Source organism: Stegostoma tigrinum, chromosome 28 (genome assembly GCF_030684315.1).
Source record: "Stegostoma tigrinum isolate sSteTig4 chromosome 28, sSteTig4.hap1, whole genome shotgun sequence".
NCBI classification, from domain to species: Eukaryota; Metazoa; Chordata; class Chondrichthyes; order Orectolobiformes; family Stegostomatidae; genus Stegostoma; species Stegostoma tigrinum.
Window position 1 is genome coordinate 45797959 of NC_081381.1, and position 16358 is coordinate 45814316.

Here is a 16358-nt window from a genome sequence, read left to right on the forward strand (position 1 = left end):
ACCAGGTGGGAAAACACACCGATGTTTCATCAGAGACTGCACTGATGAGGTTACAAAACAAGACCTATGAGTGTAACACATTCAAATTGATACAAAAATGTGGCAGGATGAGAGAATGTAATTGCCTTTGCGAAGTTGTGACTTTGATGAAGGGACTGAGGCATTTGGTGGCAGGGGAAAAAACAACTGAAATAGACTGCAGTAGTGAATGTTTGTATGCTTACTGTTAATGTAATATATATGTAATGTGCATGAATAGTACAAGACAAAGGGTTTTGAAAATGAGGGCATCTTTGTATATTGATGGCTTATTTTTTCCTAGAAGGGGAAGAGGTGTGACGATACCATGGTTTTAAGAGGAACATTTGTCCAGTTTTGTTTCGATGGGAGGTTTCAAGGCAGAGCCAATGAGCAGTCTACAACAGCCACTAGTGTAAAGAGCTTGTGAGGCCTTGGGGACTATTTTTAAAAAGTTAGAACAGATGCAACTTGAATGGATGTGGTCAAGCTCCCACAGAAGCAGCATTTTTAGTTTTAGCTTTCAACCGTTGCTATTGGAGTCTTGAAGTGGCAAGTATTTTTTTGTCTCTCAGTTGCAGCCAAAACCTGGGGTTGCTGTCCTATCACTGGTGTTGCATGTGCAACAATCTGTTTTCTGAATATGCCTTTTCCTAAAGATGTTGCTATAATGGAACAGTTAATTAGTAATAGTTACAGGATCTATTATTCTGACAAGTTTTTCAATAGAGTTGTTATTCCAATTCTTTCTTTTGTAGTATTTTAACTATAATGGACAAAAAGTGTCTTTTGCTTTAAATACAGCAGTTTAACATAGAATTGCACTAGAATGCAATGCCGTACATTTACCATTAAAATAAGAAAAAAAGTTAGACTCAACTACCTTATCTTCTGAATATTTCGAGATGTTTGGTCTGGTCCATATTACTAATTTCATTCCTGAAAAGTCCATTCTAATGCCTAGGACTATCTCCTAATCCTCGGTTCAAATTAATGTTACTTTATAATTGCAAAAGCGTTGATTAAATCTCTCAACTTCCTAATTTCCTGGGAATTCCATCTAGTTTGTGCAAACTCTCCTCATAAATAACGCTTGGATCTAGCAATCATTCAATCCAAGGCCAATACTGTACATACTTATGAGGATAGCTCAGAGTCCTTCAGGTAAGGGTCATAGATAGGAAGAGTTTCTTCCTGTCTACCTCTCAGTGAATAGATTAATAACCATGGGGCACAGATTTAAAGCAAGGGCCAAAATATTTAGAGGGGATAGAAGTAATAAATATTTTCACCCAAAGTGTGGAGCACTTCATCTAACCTCCTCTACTGTATCCGCTGCTCCCAATGTGGTCTCCTCCATATAGGGGAGAAGAAATGCAGGCTCTGGGACCAGTTCACGGAGCACCCAACCTCTGCAAGCACCAACCAAGCCGACCATCTGGTTGCCATCCACTTTAACTCCACCTCCCACTCCCACTCCCCTGGTGACATGTTCATCCTTGGCCTTCTCGACTGTCAGAGTGAGACCACATGTAAACTGGAGGAACAACACCTGATGTTTCACCTTGGGAGCTTACAGTCCAAGTACCTGAATATTGGCTTCACCAGCTTCAAAATCTCTTCAACCCCCCAACCTGTCCATCTTCTTACTCAACTACCTGCTCCACTCTTTACACTGGCCAACCACAATAATCCCCTACCTGTATCCACTTAGCTCCATCCCACATTCCCCCCAACTTACTCCACACCCTCTATTTGTTTTTTGGCTCCTCTTCCCAGTCCTGATGAAGAGTTTTGACTCGAAACATTGACTTTCCTGCTCCTAAGATGCTGTCTGACTTGCTGTGCTTTTTCAGCCCCACATTTAGCTTCCAGCATCTGCAATCCTTACTGTCTTCATGGTTTTGTATAGCTGTATGAGGGCTTCTTCCCATTGTTCTTAGTCTTTTGATGTAAAGACCAGAATTACATTAGCATCTGATCTTTTATCTGTACCTATTCATGATAACTATACCTAGACCCCAAGCCTCTTTGGAGCTCCAATGTTTTTCACCTTCTACCTGTTCTATCATTTGCAAGGCCAAAGTGAATGATCACTGTGCCACTGAAATGCAACTGAGTGGTATTCATCCACATTGTCTAACAATATCCCTTTGCAATATTGTGCTTACAATGGTGCCCATCTTTCTGTAATCAGTAAATTTGGATATGTGCCTTTTTAATTCCAAAGTTGCTAATAATTTCAGTGAATAGTTCAGATCCTAAGATACTTTTCGGACACGACTGATTACATCCTATAACTTAGAGAATGGGTTATTAACCATACATGTCCCCTGCTCAGCCAATTTCCAACCAGGTCGATAATTTGTCTTCAGTTTCATGAAGTTCAACTTCGGCCAACAATTTTCCTTAAGAGGGGTTTTATTGAATGCCTTCTGGAAGTCTATATAAGTAACATCTAATTGCAAAGCACACCAACTACTTTTGTCAAATCATCACAAATAAAACAATTAGTTAGATACAATCTCTGAGCAACTGAGAAATTTTCCAAGGCCAAATTTCTTCATTAAAGAGATTGTGAATCTTTTAGATCATAGAATCCCCACAGTGTGGAAACAGGCCCTTTGGCCCGAAAAGTCCACACCAACCTTTAGAGCATCCCACCAAGACCTACAGCCCACCTAATATACACTCCCTGAACACTTAGGCAATTTAGCACAACCACTCCACCTAGTCTGCATGTTTTTGGACTGTGGGAGGAAACTGGAGCACCTGGAGGAAACCCACACAGACACAGGGAGAATGTGCAAACTCCACACTGACAGTTGCCAGAGGGTAGAATCGAACCCAGATCCCTGGTACTGTGAGGCAGTAGTGCTAAGCAATGAGCCACCGTGCCATCCTCTTTCAGAAGCTTGTGGATCCTCTATTGTTGAATATATTCAAAGGTTGAGCTAGATTATCTGTCAGGGATCAAGAACAATATACGTTGTTTACTTGGGCTTTAGTAAAGCCTTTGGCAAGGTTCTGCATGTTAGACTAATTAGTACAGTTAGGTCACATGGGATTCAGGGTGAACTTGTCAAGTGGCTACACAATTGGTTTAATAGCAGGTGACAGACAGTAATGCTGGAGGGTTGCTTTTCAGACTAGAGGCGTGTGACCAGCCCATGTTCCACAGGGATCAGTTCTAGGTCCTCTTTTGTTTGTCATTTATATAAATGATTTAGGTGAGGATATAGAAGGCATGGCTAGTAAGCTTGCAGAAGACACCAAAATTGGTGGCATAGTTGAGAGTGAAGAAGTTTTTCTAAGATTACAAAAAGAAATTTTGATCACAGGGGTCAATGGGCTGAAAAATGGCAAATGGAGTTCAATTTAGGTAGATGCGTGGTATTGCATTTTGGTACAACAAACAAGGATAGAACTTATGCAATTAATGATAGGGCCTTCAGTAGTGTTGTAGAACAGAGGGACCTAAGGGTTGAGGTAGATGATTCTTTGAAGTTTGTGTCACATATAGGCAAGATGGTTAAAAAGATAGTTAGCATGCTTACCTTCGTTGCTCAGTACTCTGAGTACAGAAGTAGGGAAGTCATGTTGAGGTTGTACAGGACATTAGTGAGGCCTCTTCTGGAGTTCAGGACCAGTTCTACTTGCCCTGTTATAGGAAGGATATTAAGCTAAAGAGGGTACAGAAGAGATTTACTAGGTATGGACAGTTTGAGTTATACAGAAAGGCTGGAACCTTTTTCACTGAAACCTAGGAGGTTAAGAGGTGAACTTATAGAGGTTTATAAAATTAAGAGAGCTATAGATATGGTTAATGGCAGGTATCTTTTCCCTAGGATGGGGGATTTTAAGACTCGGGGGATTCTTTTCTTGAAAGGTGACAAGAGAGAGATTTAAAAAGAAAATCAATTTTCTTTTCAAACGCAGAGTGGGGTTTACCTGTAGAATGAACTTCCTGAGGAAGTGGTGGATACTAGCACAATTACAACATTTAAATGACACTTAGATAAGTACACGAATGGGAAAGAATAGAGGAATATAGAGCTGGCAGTGGGACTACTTTAGTTTGGGGTTGTGTTTGGCATGGACTGGTGTTGGACTGAAGGGTCTCTTACCATGCTGTATGGCTCTACGATAATGGGCAGGAGAAAAGTGGAGTCGAGGCAGAAGATTGGCTATGATTATATGGAGTAATGGTGTAAGCTCAAAATGGTTGTATAGTCTACTCTTGCTCTTATTTCTTGATTCACAACCTGCTGGCCCAGAGACAGCAATGTTATCAACAACAGACAAAATAAATGCATTTATTTAATTGCGCTTACAAGATACTTTTTGAACCAATGTTTTTGGCACAGTACTGCTTGAATGAACAAGTTCTCTGAAAGTTTAAATTCATTAATTCTTTTTACGGTCAAATTTAATTAAAGGCACAGTTTTTTCACAAACTGCTACAATGCTATACTTGGTAACTGAGTATTTCCTTCAATGAGGTGGCTTCGAACTAATACTGGAAATTGCTCAATGAATTAAAATTGAGGTTTATGGTGTTAAGAATGCTGGGCTTTACAAGACATGAGTTCAAGAAAATACTTTGAAACAAAGGAAAACGGAAAATTCCAGAAACACCTCAACTCATAAACATACTTGTGCAGAAGATGAAAATCAAAACAGAAACTTCTTGGAAAAAAAAGTGGCAGTACCACATTTCCATAGCAATTTACAGTAAAAGGGTAGCTGAACTTTGAGCCACATTGAGTGTACCTACCGCTATGCAGAGAATGAAGGTCGCCACTGCTGTAATGAACAGACAATGACTATTCTAGAGTTGGTTTTCTGCTTGAAGGGAATAGAAAGGACGCACCTTTTGGGGATTTAAGCAATAAAGAATTGGAGGTGGACTTTGCAAGAAAATGTCATATCTGGATTGAGTTGAATGGATTAAAAAAAAAAATCGAAGCAGTGAACCTGGAGGAAACTTTCTACCAATTCTGGTAACACTATACATTCCCAGGCTGAACAGCAAAAAGGATTGAATGATGCATCTTGATTGTATTGGTTAAGGCAAAGTATCTTTTCAGTTCAATATATTACCTGATCTAGTAATTTAAAGAATTGTTACTGTACAAATACATGTTAAAATGAAATCTTGTTCACTTATTTCTGTTAGTCATTTGAGAGACCCTTCTGAGAGATTAGTCTCTACAGGGTTGTAACAAATGATAGTAAAATCAATATGATGGGCATATTCTTACTGAAATTATGTCACTGTTTCCAACAATGACTTTACTTGGAGGGGTTTTAGTTGTCAACTTTTTGTGGTTTTAAGTTCATCTTCCTTCCTGAATTCACACAAGGTCTACAGGTGTGTAGATTTTTGGTCAAAATAAGGGGTGGATCATGAAAAGGCTGGAAAGATAAAGGATCTGATTCCTGAGGCTGACTGGTGAGGTTTGAGGAAGCCTTGATATTTGATGACATTAAGTTGTTTACAGGAGGAAGTCTCCAAAGACTAAGTAGAGGCTTGGAAAATAGGCCTTTTTGAACAGGCAGTTGGGAGAAGCACTCCAACTCTTCCAGGTTCCATATTTATTAAGAATGGAGGCCCTTCCCATCAGTTAGTAGGATGCTGTGCAGGGCAAATGCAGATTCAAGAATGGATCATGCAAGATCAGGAGGGCATCTCATTAAATTACATTTCCTTTTAAGATGTTCTCTCATGCTCCATCAGAACTTTAACATTGAAAATGGGTAGCTGAAAAACATTTGTGTTCTCTTAATACATCTGAAATACATTTATTGTTAAAAATAAAATTTTAAGATATTTTTCCACCCTCTTCTCCCCATTAAATCCAGTACATCAATGCAAAGCTTTTCATTGTACATTAGAATAGATGTGTTCACATCTTTCCAGAGATGGAAAGAAGTCATCTCTAAAACACCTTTTGTACTTTTAAACAATGTAACCTTTCCTATCCAGAAATCTATCATTAAGAACAGCTGTCAAGAAATATTTTGAGAAGACACTAGAAACTCAGGTCATCATTTTAATGCATGATGGCTCAGAACAGAATCAAGAAGATATAGTTTTTCGGTAACTAAAACAATACAAACTTTTATTACAGTTTTCTGATGGTCTTATGGCTTGGTAAATATTTATATCTTCAGAATTTTCTTTCACAATCTATGGTTAGACATTTATAAATCAAGAAAATTCTAAAATCCAGAAATGACTTGGTCAAGCATTTCAGGTTAGAGGGGTCACCGTGCACGACTTCAGTGGGAACATAATTTGATGGTGAGTTTTCACTCAAAAACCTTCGGAAGATAGTCAATGTTTCTTCTTCCATGCAAATGCAAAAGCATGTTAACTGGTGGCACTATTTTTCTAGTATTTGGCAACAACATTATTACAGAATAGTTTCTAAGTTTCTACTGCCTGGAGCAGTAAGGAAGGCAGACATTGGTTACAGCCTAGTTGATTTCTTACAGCAGTACTCAGAATCTATTGCTGAGACTCTTTTCTAGTCCTTTGTCATATTCTGATTTAAAAGTGACACATGATCTGCAAAAATTGAATTCATAGCACTTAAATGTCATGCATTTTCAAGCAAAACATTGCATAAAATGACCAGGAGGTAACTTAAAAAATGGATACACCAGTTTAATACTGGCGAAGCAATGGTAAAGATGAATCCTCCATCTCCTGAAAACAAACTATAGGCTTAACATGATGCTATTTCTCCTCTACTCGCTGAATAGCAAGCATTCAAAATCTAAGAATTGACTTGGGGTGTTACTGAACGCAATACTGCAAACGTTCCGTCAGCAACAATGGTCATTAACTTCGGAATTCTGTCCCTACTCATTTATCAGTTATTTCTAATATACTATTACTAGCATTCATTATTAGGAACAGAAACTGATGGGAAAACGTTTTGTCACCACTTTGAGTTAACAAAGATGTACACAAAATAATGCTTCTCTGAACATTTGGTTGAATGATGGATTCTAGCTTTTCAAAGTAAAAATAATTCTTGAAAGGGATGGAAATTATGATGGTCACGCTTAAAAATTCACTCCTTTTCCTGAGACTAGGAAATAGGCATTGTTGGGTCTTGCTAAATATTCCAACCAATTAATGCCAACACAGGAATATGTTTATTTAAAAATGGAAATATATGTAAATAGAGTCTGTGACAAAACCCTAGAAATATTAAACAGACATTAGAACATCAAATCTATATAACTTTTACATAGTTTCATTTTATTATCTTTCCATTTGTGCTTGTTTGTGAACAGTTGTCGGGAGAGAAGAAATATTAGTACAGCCACCCATGTCATTTGAAAGACTTTTTTCCAGTTTTAAACAAGTTACATTTCATTTCAAATGAAGAAGCCATTATGCAAACGTAAGAATCACAACACTATTGAGCTTTGCTTTGTTGCATTCTTCTTATACCGACGAAGCATCACAATAGGATAATTTATCAGCTTACTATGTGGCTTTACAAGTTATAGTTTTATTATACCTTGTCATTGTATAGTCAACATATTCAAACATTTCAATATTCCAACAAATCCAAGTCTGAAGCATAGGTCCTGCTTCTCATCTTAAGCAAAAGCAAAATTGCAGATGAGAGGCAAGGTTTCTTATCTATAGTTATTAACACATCTTCCACTAATGGGATTCAGTTCATCAGATTTCTATTTAAATGGAATCCCTCACTTTTGGACCAAAAGATAGCTGTTTGACCTTAAGGACTCACTCCAACTGCATTTTATAACAGAAAAAAGCTTGCATGGTAAACATGCTCTGAAGTGCCCAGGCTTCTTCCAATCAGTGTATCTCCCAGTTGGAAGCTTTTTAGCTTATGTTCCATAGACTCTGACTAGCTTTTCAGATTCCTACCAAACAAAAAATACTGTGCTACATGCAGTTTTAAATTGAATGGGATATTTTCTGGAACCATTGAAATGAAGCAACTAAAATAAAAAAAACACATTTTACTCCAGAAGAACTGACTGGTTAAGGGCAAAAGTTCAATCCAGGGTATGTTCAGTCAAACTATTGCTATGCTCAGAACATAATAGTACTGCACAGGAAAGGCCCTTTAGTCCACCATGTCCATGCTAGCCACAAAGCCATTTTAAACGAATCCCATCAGCCTGCACACAGTCCACATCCATCGATTCCTTGCCAGTTCATGCATCTGCCTAAATGCCTCTTAAACATTGCTATTGTATCTGCTCCTACTACCTCCCCTGGCAGCACGTGCCAGGCATCTACCACCCTCTGGTTAGTAAAACTCTTGCCTCTCACATCTCCTTTAAACTTTCTCCCTCTTACCTTAAACCTATAGACACTAGTATTTAATGGTTCCATTCTGGAAAAATGACTCAGACTATTTACTCCACCTATGCCTCAATTTTATATGCTTCTTCTAGCAGTTTGTCACACAGCCTCTGACATTCTAGTGAAATCAATCCAAGCATGTTTGCCCAAATTCTCCCTTATAGCTAATACACGCCAACCCAGGAATCGTCCTGGTAGGCCTTTTTTGCAACATCTCCAAAGCCTCCATACCCCTTTCTGTAGTGTGATGACCAGAAACAATACTTCAAATGTGAATTTGATTTGTTCCTGTTGCTGCTCCTACTCTCCAAATACCATCACTTCAAGTTCTTTGAGCACTCTGTATCAATTGCTGACTTAGCTAAAATTCATTAGCAATATCTGCAGGTAGTGTTTTGTTTTGTAGCAATCCATCATTGCTTACACATAGAAATAGATCTTATTGTATGTTCTAATATCAGAAAGCAACATATACTGTTTCAAACTGGGGTGTACACAGGTTTTAGGTGTCAGAAAAGCTTAAACAAAAATAGCTGAGAATTCAGGAATGAAAGCTCAGAGACTGTAGCAGAGACAAGTATTACTCAGCAACTGCCCAACTTAAGTGACTGGCAATATGTACTTACTGGAAGGGGGTCTCAGTATAAACATCTTGTCTTAACTTGTGCAAGTGATTAATCTTCTGCTGAAAGATAGATAAAACAAGTAGATAGTAACATTAGGAATCAACCAACAAACTGACATACAACATTGGCAGATAGCAAAAACTTCAGATGCTGGAGTCAGAGATAACACTGTGTAGTGCTGGAGGAACACGGGAGGTCAGGGAGCATCAGAGAAGCAGGAAAGTTGATGTTTCAGTTTGGGACCCTTCAGAAAAAGAAGGGTCCCGACCCAAAACATCAACTTTCCTCCATCTCTGATGCTGCCTGACCTCCTCTGTTCCTCCAGATCTACACTGCGTTGACATTATTTTTTTTCCCAAATGTGGACTGAATCAACAAGCTAGGATTAACTTTTAAAACATTCTGAAAATTGAACAATATGTACTTGTCGTTCAGATTGGAGTGTTTGTTCAATTCACTTAGGTTCCTTTCAGACATGTAGAGTTTAGCTGTTAATGGTATTACAGTATTTAAATAATCAATACTTATAAATCTATCATTTTGTTTATATTTTTATGAATATGCAAGGGATGGAGGGTAAGGACCAAGGGCAGACAGAAGGGATTAGTTTAATTTGGCATCATGTTTGGCACAACACCGTGGGCCCAAGGGCCCATTCCTGTGCTGTAATATTCTATTTTCGCTGTTCTAACTGCAGTCAAAGGCACTGAACTTCACTGTTTCAAAGCAGCTGCGGGTGGGGTGGAGAGGAAAATGGAGAAATAGTAAAACATGAACAATTTTGCAGTGCTCATTGAAATAACAACATGCAACCAGCTGCACCATGAGCTTTTATTTTCACAATAACCTCTGACATGGTACTTCAATGAGATACCTTCTGGAAATCTAAGTATACTTTATCTATCAGTTCCCTTTTATCCATAACATGTTCAAAGAACTCCAACAGATTGTTCAAAGATTACTTCCATTGACTCTACCAGATTACCTTGAACTTATCCAAGTGCCTTACACTCTGGTTGGCTCGAGAACATGCTGCTGAGAAACTTTTCAAATTTTCTTGAACTTCTCATCTATGCTATCTTTGTATATCAACATGTTAATTAAAATTTCTCATTATTGTTGAACTATTCTGACAAGCTTCCATCACTTTCTCCTTTGCTCTCCACTCTATTGTGTGGTTTCTATTAGGCAGCCTGTACACCACTCTCAAAAATGATGTCTTGCTTTTATCCCCTTTCCAAACCATTTTCACATTCTAGTTTCCAGAATTCATGTCATCCCTCCCATTTGTGCTAATTCCATCATTAGCTATAGCAACGCCTCCTCCTTCTCCTATTCTCTGAGGAAGGGTCACCAGATCCGAAATGTTGACTGATTTTTTCTTCACAGATGCTGAGATTTTCCAGTAACTTCTGTTTTTGTTCCACCTCTCCCATTACATTCGAGACAAGTATTCATCTCCAATATGATTTTCCTTGGCCCAATTTCCAGATTCAGCTAATTATCCAGAGATAAGGGCCTTTGAGATTTGTTTCTTGAATTTGGTGTCTAGTTCCTCATACTGACCATGCAAAATATTCTGTATCCTAACCTATCTTTTGGAGAGTACATTTGTATTTAAGCAATATATAAAGAAAAACTGGAAGATCTGAGCTGTTTTGTCAGTTTTTGCAATGAAATCTTTTCTGATTTATTAAAATGAAGCTGACAGCTCAAATCTGTGCCTTGATGGTTGGCCAATTCACTGCAAATCAAGTGTCTGAGAAAATAGCCAAGAAATGCTTTCAAAAAAAAGGCAAAAGTTGAGGTTTATTGCCCTAACTACAGGGAAACTAGCTTTGAAAGGCCTGGGGTGCATCAGTGCTAGTGGTTACCTGGGACAAGGAGACAAGATGGTCCCGATGGCATATTTTCTGGCCAAGGTGCCTGAACAGGATTAGATACCTTCTGTCTTGATAAAGCAGCTCTGACAGATGAATTTTATGATCCATTCAATTTAAATGCTGTGCAAGTGGCAAGTGTCAAAGAATGGGAGATGAATTCATGGGTAAGTATTAAACATCTAACACTACTGTTTGGCAAGAGCATCAATTGCAGAAAGTCATGGAGACTTGTGTGGTAAGTGTTTCGTTTAAGATGCCTGTTTCCCTTTTGTTTGTGCTGTTTTGCTGTAACCTGTAATAAAAATTAAATCTAACATTATACTTCATCAAGGTGCAGAAGGGAAGTTCCATACTAGTGCTTTGAAAATGTCATTTTTTCCCCTCATTCGAGGAATTACTGCTATAACATGGTTCAGAGGCTACCATAGACTGACTGACTTTCCAAAGAGGTCTTGCCCAATTGGATTTTTTATCAGAGATAACGAAGTGTGGAGCTGGATGAACAACAGCAGGTCAAGCAGCATCTTAGGAGCACAAAAGCTGACATTTCGGGCCTAGACCCTTCATCAGAAAAGGGGGATGGGGACAGGGTTCTGAAATAAAAAGGGAGAGAGGGGGAGGTGGATTGAAGGTGAATAGAGATGATAGGTGGAGAGGAGACAGAAAAGTTAAAGGGGCGGGGATGGAGCCTGTAGAGGTGAATATAGGTGGGGAGGTAGGGAGGGGATAGGTCAGTCTGGGGAGGATGGACAGGCCAAGGGGGTGGGATGAGGTTAGGAGGTAGGAAATGGAGGTGCAGCTTGAGGTGGGAGGAGGGGATAGGTGAGGAGAAGAACAGGGTAGTGAGGCGGAAACGAGCTGGGCTGGTTTTGGGATGCAGTGGGGGCGAGGGGAGATTTTGAAGCTTGTGAAATCCATATTGATACCATTGGGCTGCAGGGTTCCTAAGCAGAATATAAGTTGCTGTTCCTGCAACCTTCGGGTGGCATCGCTGTGCCACTGCAGGAGGCCCAGGATGGACACGTCGTCCAAGGAATGGGAGGGGGAGTCGAAATGGTTCGTGACAGAGATGCAGTGTTTGTTGCAAACCGAGCGTAGGTGTTCTGCAAAGCGGTCCCCAAGCCTCCGTGTGGTTTCCACAATGTAGAGGGAGCCACGATGTGTACAGCGGATGAATGATACCACATTGGCGGATGTGCAGGTGAACATCTGCTTCATGTGGAAAGTCATCCTGGGGCCTGGGATGGGGATGAGGGAGGAGGTGTGGGGGCAACTGTAGCACTTCCTGCAGTTGCAGGGGAAAGTACCTGGTGTGGTGGGGTTAATTCGAATGCAGATTCTCAGATGTAGTTCTCTAATCAAAGAGGGAAAAGCATCAAGAGAAAACATCAGAGAAAGTAGCAGCTGGGAGACATTCACTGAAACTTCCAACTTGAGACCCTAACGGCTTCTGCTTAAGGATAAATCTAAAAGCTAAAAATAAAAAGCCTGGTCTAACAGTTCAGGCCACACCCAGGGTGTTTCCAATATTCCAACTTTAAAAAAATCCCCAAGGCCTCACAAACTGTTTACTTTCTTAGAGACAGCTCATCACAACTGCTTTAACATCTCTTCAGAAAAAAGGACAAAATAACCTCTTAAAGTTACAGCATCGTCACACTTCCCCTTAGATAAAATAAACCATCAATATATAAAGGTGGCTTAATTTTTAAAACCCTTGGTCTTACTCTACTAGTACACTACAATACATATACATTACAGTGACTTTAAGCATTCAAACATTCACTACTACAAATTATTTCAATCCCTTTACTCCTGCCACTGAATGCTGTCTGAAGTCGTGACAACACGTTGGCAATTAATTTTTCTCATCCTGCCATGTGTATAATTTGCAAATTAAATGGGTGCAATAATGAACTCCCATTCAAACAGTCTGGAATTTTTGTCCCTAAATTTCTCCAAAAGGTTAAATGGGTTATGATCAGTATATACAATTGCCTTAGACACCTTACTGGCATTATAATGTTGAATTGTTGTAATGCCAACACCAAGCTCAAGGTCTCCTTCTCAATCATGGAATATTTCTGTTAATGATTATTCAATTTTCTGGAAACAATTCCCAATAGACTCTTCTATCTTCTCACTATTTTCTTGCAACAGTAGAGCCCCGACACTCACATAGCTCTCATCAGTAGCCACCTTGAATGACTTTGCGTAATTAGATGTGACTAATGCTGGGACAGTGGTTAACACAACTTTCAGGCTGTCAAATGCTTTCTGACAGTCTTCAGTCCACTGAAATCTTCTGCACTTCTTCAATAGGTGAGTGAGTGGAGCAACCAAGCTGCTAAAATTTGGTTTGAACTTTCGATAAAATCCTCTCAATCCCAAGAATTGTAGCATTGCCCTCTTCATCAATGGTATGAGAAACTCTCCAATAGCTTCTGTTTTCACATCCTGCCATGCCATCCATCCATATCCAATAAAATCGCTCAGGAATATGGTTTCGGCTTTTGCAAATTCACTCTTAGCCAGATTTATCACCAAGCCTGCATGACGAAGTTGATTGAACAATTGTGATAGATGCTGCAAATGGTCCTTCCATGTGTGATTAAAAATCACAAGTTCATCAATGTACAGCACACAAAGAACAAAGAACAAAGAAACCTACAGCACAGGAACAGGCGCTATGGCCCTCCAAGCCTGCGCTGATCAAGATCCTCTGTCTAACCTGTCATCTATTTTCTAACGGTCTGTATCCATTTGCTCCCTGCCCATGCATGTACCTGTCCAAATATATCTTAAAAGATGCTAACGTGTCTGTATCTACCACCTCCGCTGGCAATGTGTTCCAAGCACCCACCACCCTCTGTGTAAAGAACTTTCCACGCATATCTCCCTTAAACTTTCCTTCTCTCATTTTGAATTCATGACCCCTAGTAATTGAGTCCCCCACTCTGGGAAAAAGCTTTTGGCTATCCACCCTGTCTATACCCCTCATGATTTTGTAGACCTCAATCAGGTCTCCCCTCAATCTCTGTCTTTCTAATGAAAATAATCTTAATCTACTCAACCTTTCTTCATAGCTAGCACCCTCCATACCAGGCAACATCCTGGTGAACCTCCTCTGCACCCTCTCCAAAGCATCCACATCCTTTTGGTGATGTGGTGACTAGAACTGCACACAGTACTCCAAATGTGGCCGAACCAAAGTCCTATACAACTGCAACATGACCTGCCAACTCTTGTACTCAATGCCCTGCCCAATGAAGGAAAGCATGCCATATGCCTTCTTGACCACCCTATTGACCTGCGTTGTCACCTTTAGGGAACAATGGACCTGAACACCCAGATCTCTCTGTTCATCAAATTTCCCTAGGACTTTTCCATTTACAGTATAGTTCGCCCTTGAATTTGATCTTCCAAAATGCATCACCTCGCATTTGCCCGGATTGAACTCCATCTGCCATTTATCTGCCCAACTCTCCAGTCTATCTATATTCTGCTGTAATCTCTGACAGTCCCCTTCACTATCAGCTACTCCACCAATCTTGGTGTCATCAGCAAACTTGTTGATCAGACCACCTACACCTTCCTCCAGATCATTTACATATATCACAAACAACAGTGGTCCCAGCACAGATCCCTGTGGAACACCAGTAGTCACAGGTCTCCAATTTGAGAAACTCCCTTCTACTACTACCCTCTGTCTCCTGTTGCCTAGCCAGTTTTTTATTCATCTAGCTAGCACACCCTGGGCCCCATGTGACTTCACTTTCTCCATTAACCTGCCATGGGGAACCTTATCAAACGCCTTACTGAAGTTCATGTATATGACATCTACAGCCTTTCCCTCATCAATCAACTTTGTCACGTCCTCAAAGAATTCTATTAAGTTGGTAAGACATGACCTTCCCTGCACAAAACCATGTTGCCTATCACTGATAAGCCCATTTTCTTCCAAACGGGAATAGATCCTATCCCTCAGTATCTTCTCCAGTAGCTTCCCTACCACTGATGTCAGGCTCACCGGTCGATAATTACCTGGATTATCCTTGCTGCCCTTCTTAAACAAGGGGACAACATTAGCAAGTCTCCAGCCTTCTGGGACCTCACCCGTGTCTAAGGACACTGCAAAGATATCTGTTAGGGCCCCGGCTATTTCCTCTCTCGCTTCCCTCAGCAACCTGGGATAGATCCCATCCGGACCTGGGGACTTGTCCACCTTAATGTCTTTTAGGATACCTAACACTTCCTCCTTCCATATGTCAACTTGACGTAGAGTAAGCAAACATCTATCCCTAACCTCAACATCCATCATGTTCCTCTCCTTGGTGAATACCGATGCAAAGTACTCATTAAAAATGTCACCCATTTTCTCTGAATCAGCGCATAACTTTCCTTCTTTGTCCTTAAGTGGACCAATCCTTTCTCTAGTCACCCTATTGCTCTTTATATATGAATAAAAGGCTTTGGGATTTTCCTTAACCATGTTTGCCAGCAATATCTCATGTCCTCTCTTAGCCACAACTGTGTAATCCCAAAATGACTTTATTGGTTAGTGTTTGATATGTGGCTGGTGAATTTTTCATATCAAATTATATGATTTGAAACTGGTACAGACCATTTTGTGTCATGAAAGCTAAAATTGTCTTTGTTCTTTTGGATAAAAGGTACCTGTGCGCACCCCGAATAAGATCAACTTGGAAATACAAGTTGCATGTCCCACATTCTCAATACAGTCTTCCAAATATGGAATAGGATATGAATCAGAGTTTGTAATTGCACTGACTTTGAAATAGTCCACACAATTTTTTGGTTTTGGCACCATTACTATGAGTGAGCTCCATTCACTGCAACTCACTTTGATTATGTTGTCTTTGAGCATACGTTCACTCTCTTTTTGAGCCTCTACCACTTGAGGGTTAGGTCTATAAAGGATGTTGCTTAATTAGAACCACAATTCCTGTATCTCCATCATGTGTAATTAAATTAGTGCTTCCCAGCTTATTCACACATATGTCCCCATGTGAGTATAATAACTCTTTCAGGTCATTTCAATTTTCCTCTGGAAGATAATTCCATTTATCCCAATTCTTGAGAACTTCCTCATTCTTCAAAATTGTCCAATGCAAGGTCCATTTCAGACTAATCTGAACTTGGTTCTTTACTCATGTTGCAACGAGTAACACATTCTCCTTTTGCCTTCCTTCCCTATCACAATACCCTTGCAGCATATTCACATGATGTTAATTTCTTCTATCTCGTTTCCATCTGATGAGGTCGACTAAACGTTGCTTTTAAAGGTTCAACTATCATTGGAAGTAACACTAATGCTTTATCGCCACTAGCGAAATGGTGAATTTTTGATTTCTTGTCTCCTTTCTGTTTCATCACATGCTATGCTACTTTTAAATGTTGTCTAACTAACTCACCTGCTCCATTTAAACTTCCCTGAAATTTGAC

At 39.7% G+C, this 16358-nt stretch overlaps 1 protein-coding gene across 4 annotated transcripts in view; it reads right to left on the reverse strand.

The window, feature by feature from the left end:
* Positions 1–16358, reverse strand: part of tmem269 (transmembrane protein 269) — a 90175-nt gene that overhangs the window by 56951 nt on the left and 16866 nt on the right. For 2 of the 4 annotated variants that reach the window (XM_048561594.2, XM_048561592.2), the window contains exon 2: positions 9010–9065. In XM_048561594.2, the coding sequence (XP_048417551.1) occupies positions 9010–9034 (25 nt within the window). In that variant the 5' untranslated portion in view covers positions 9035–9065. Of the gene's footprint in view, positions 1–9009; positions 9069–16358 lie in introns of all 4 variants that reach the window. The other 2 variants (XM_048561593.2, XM_048561591.2) reach the window with 1 other exon arrangement.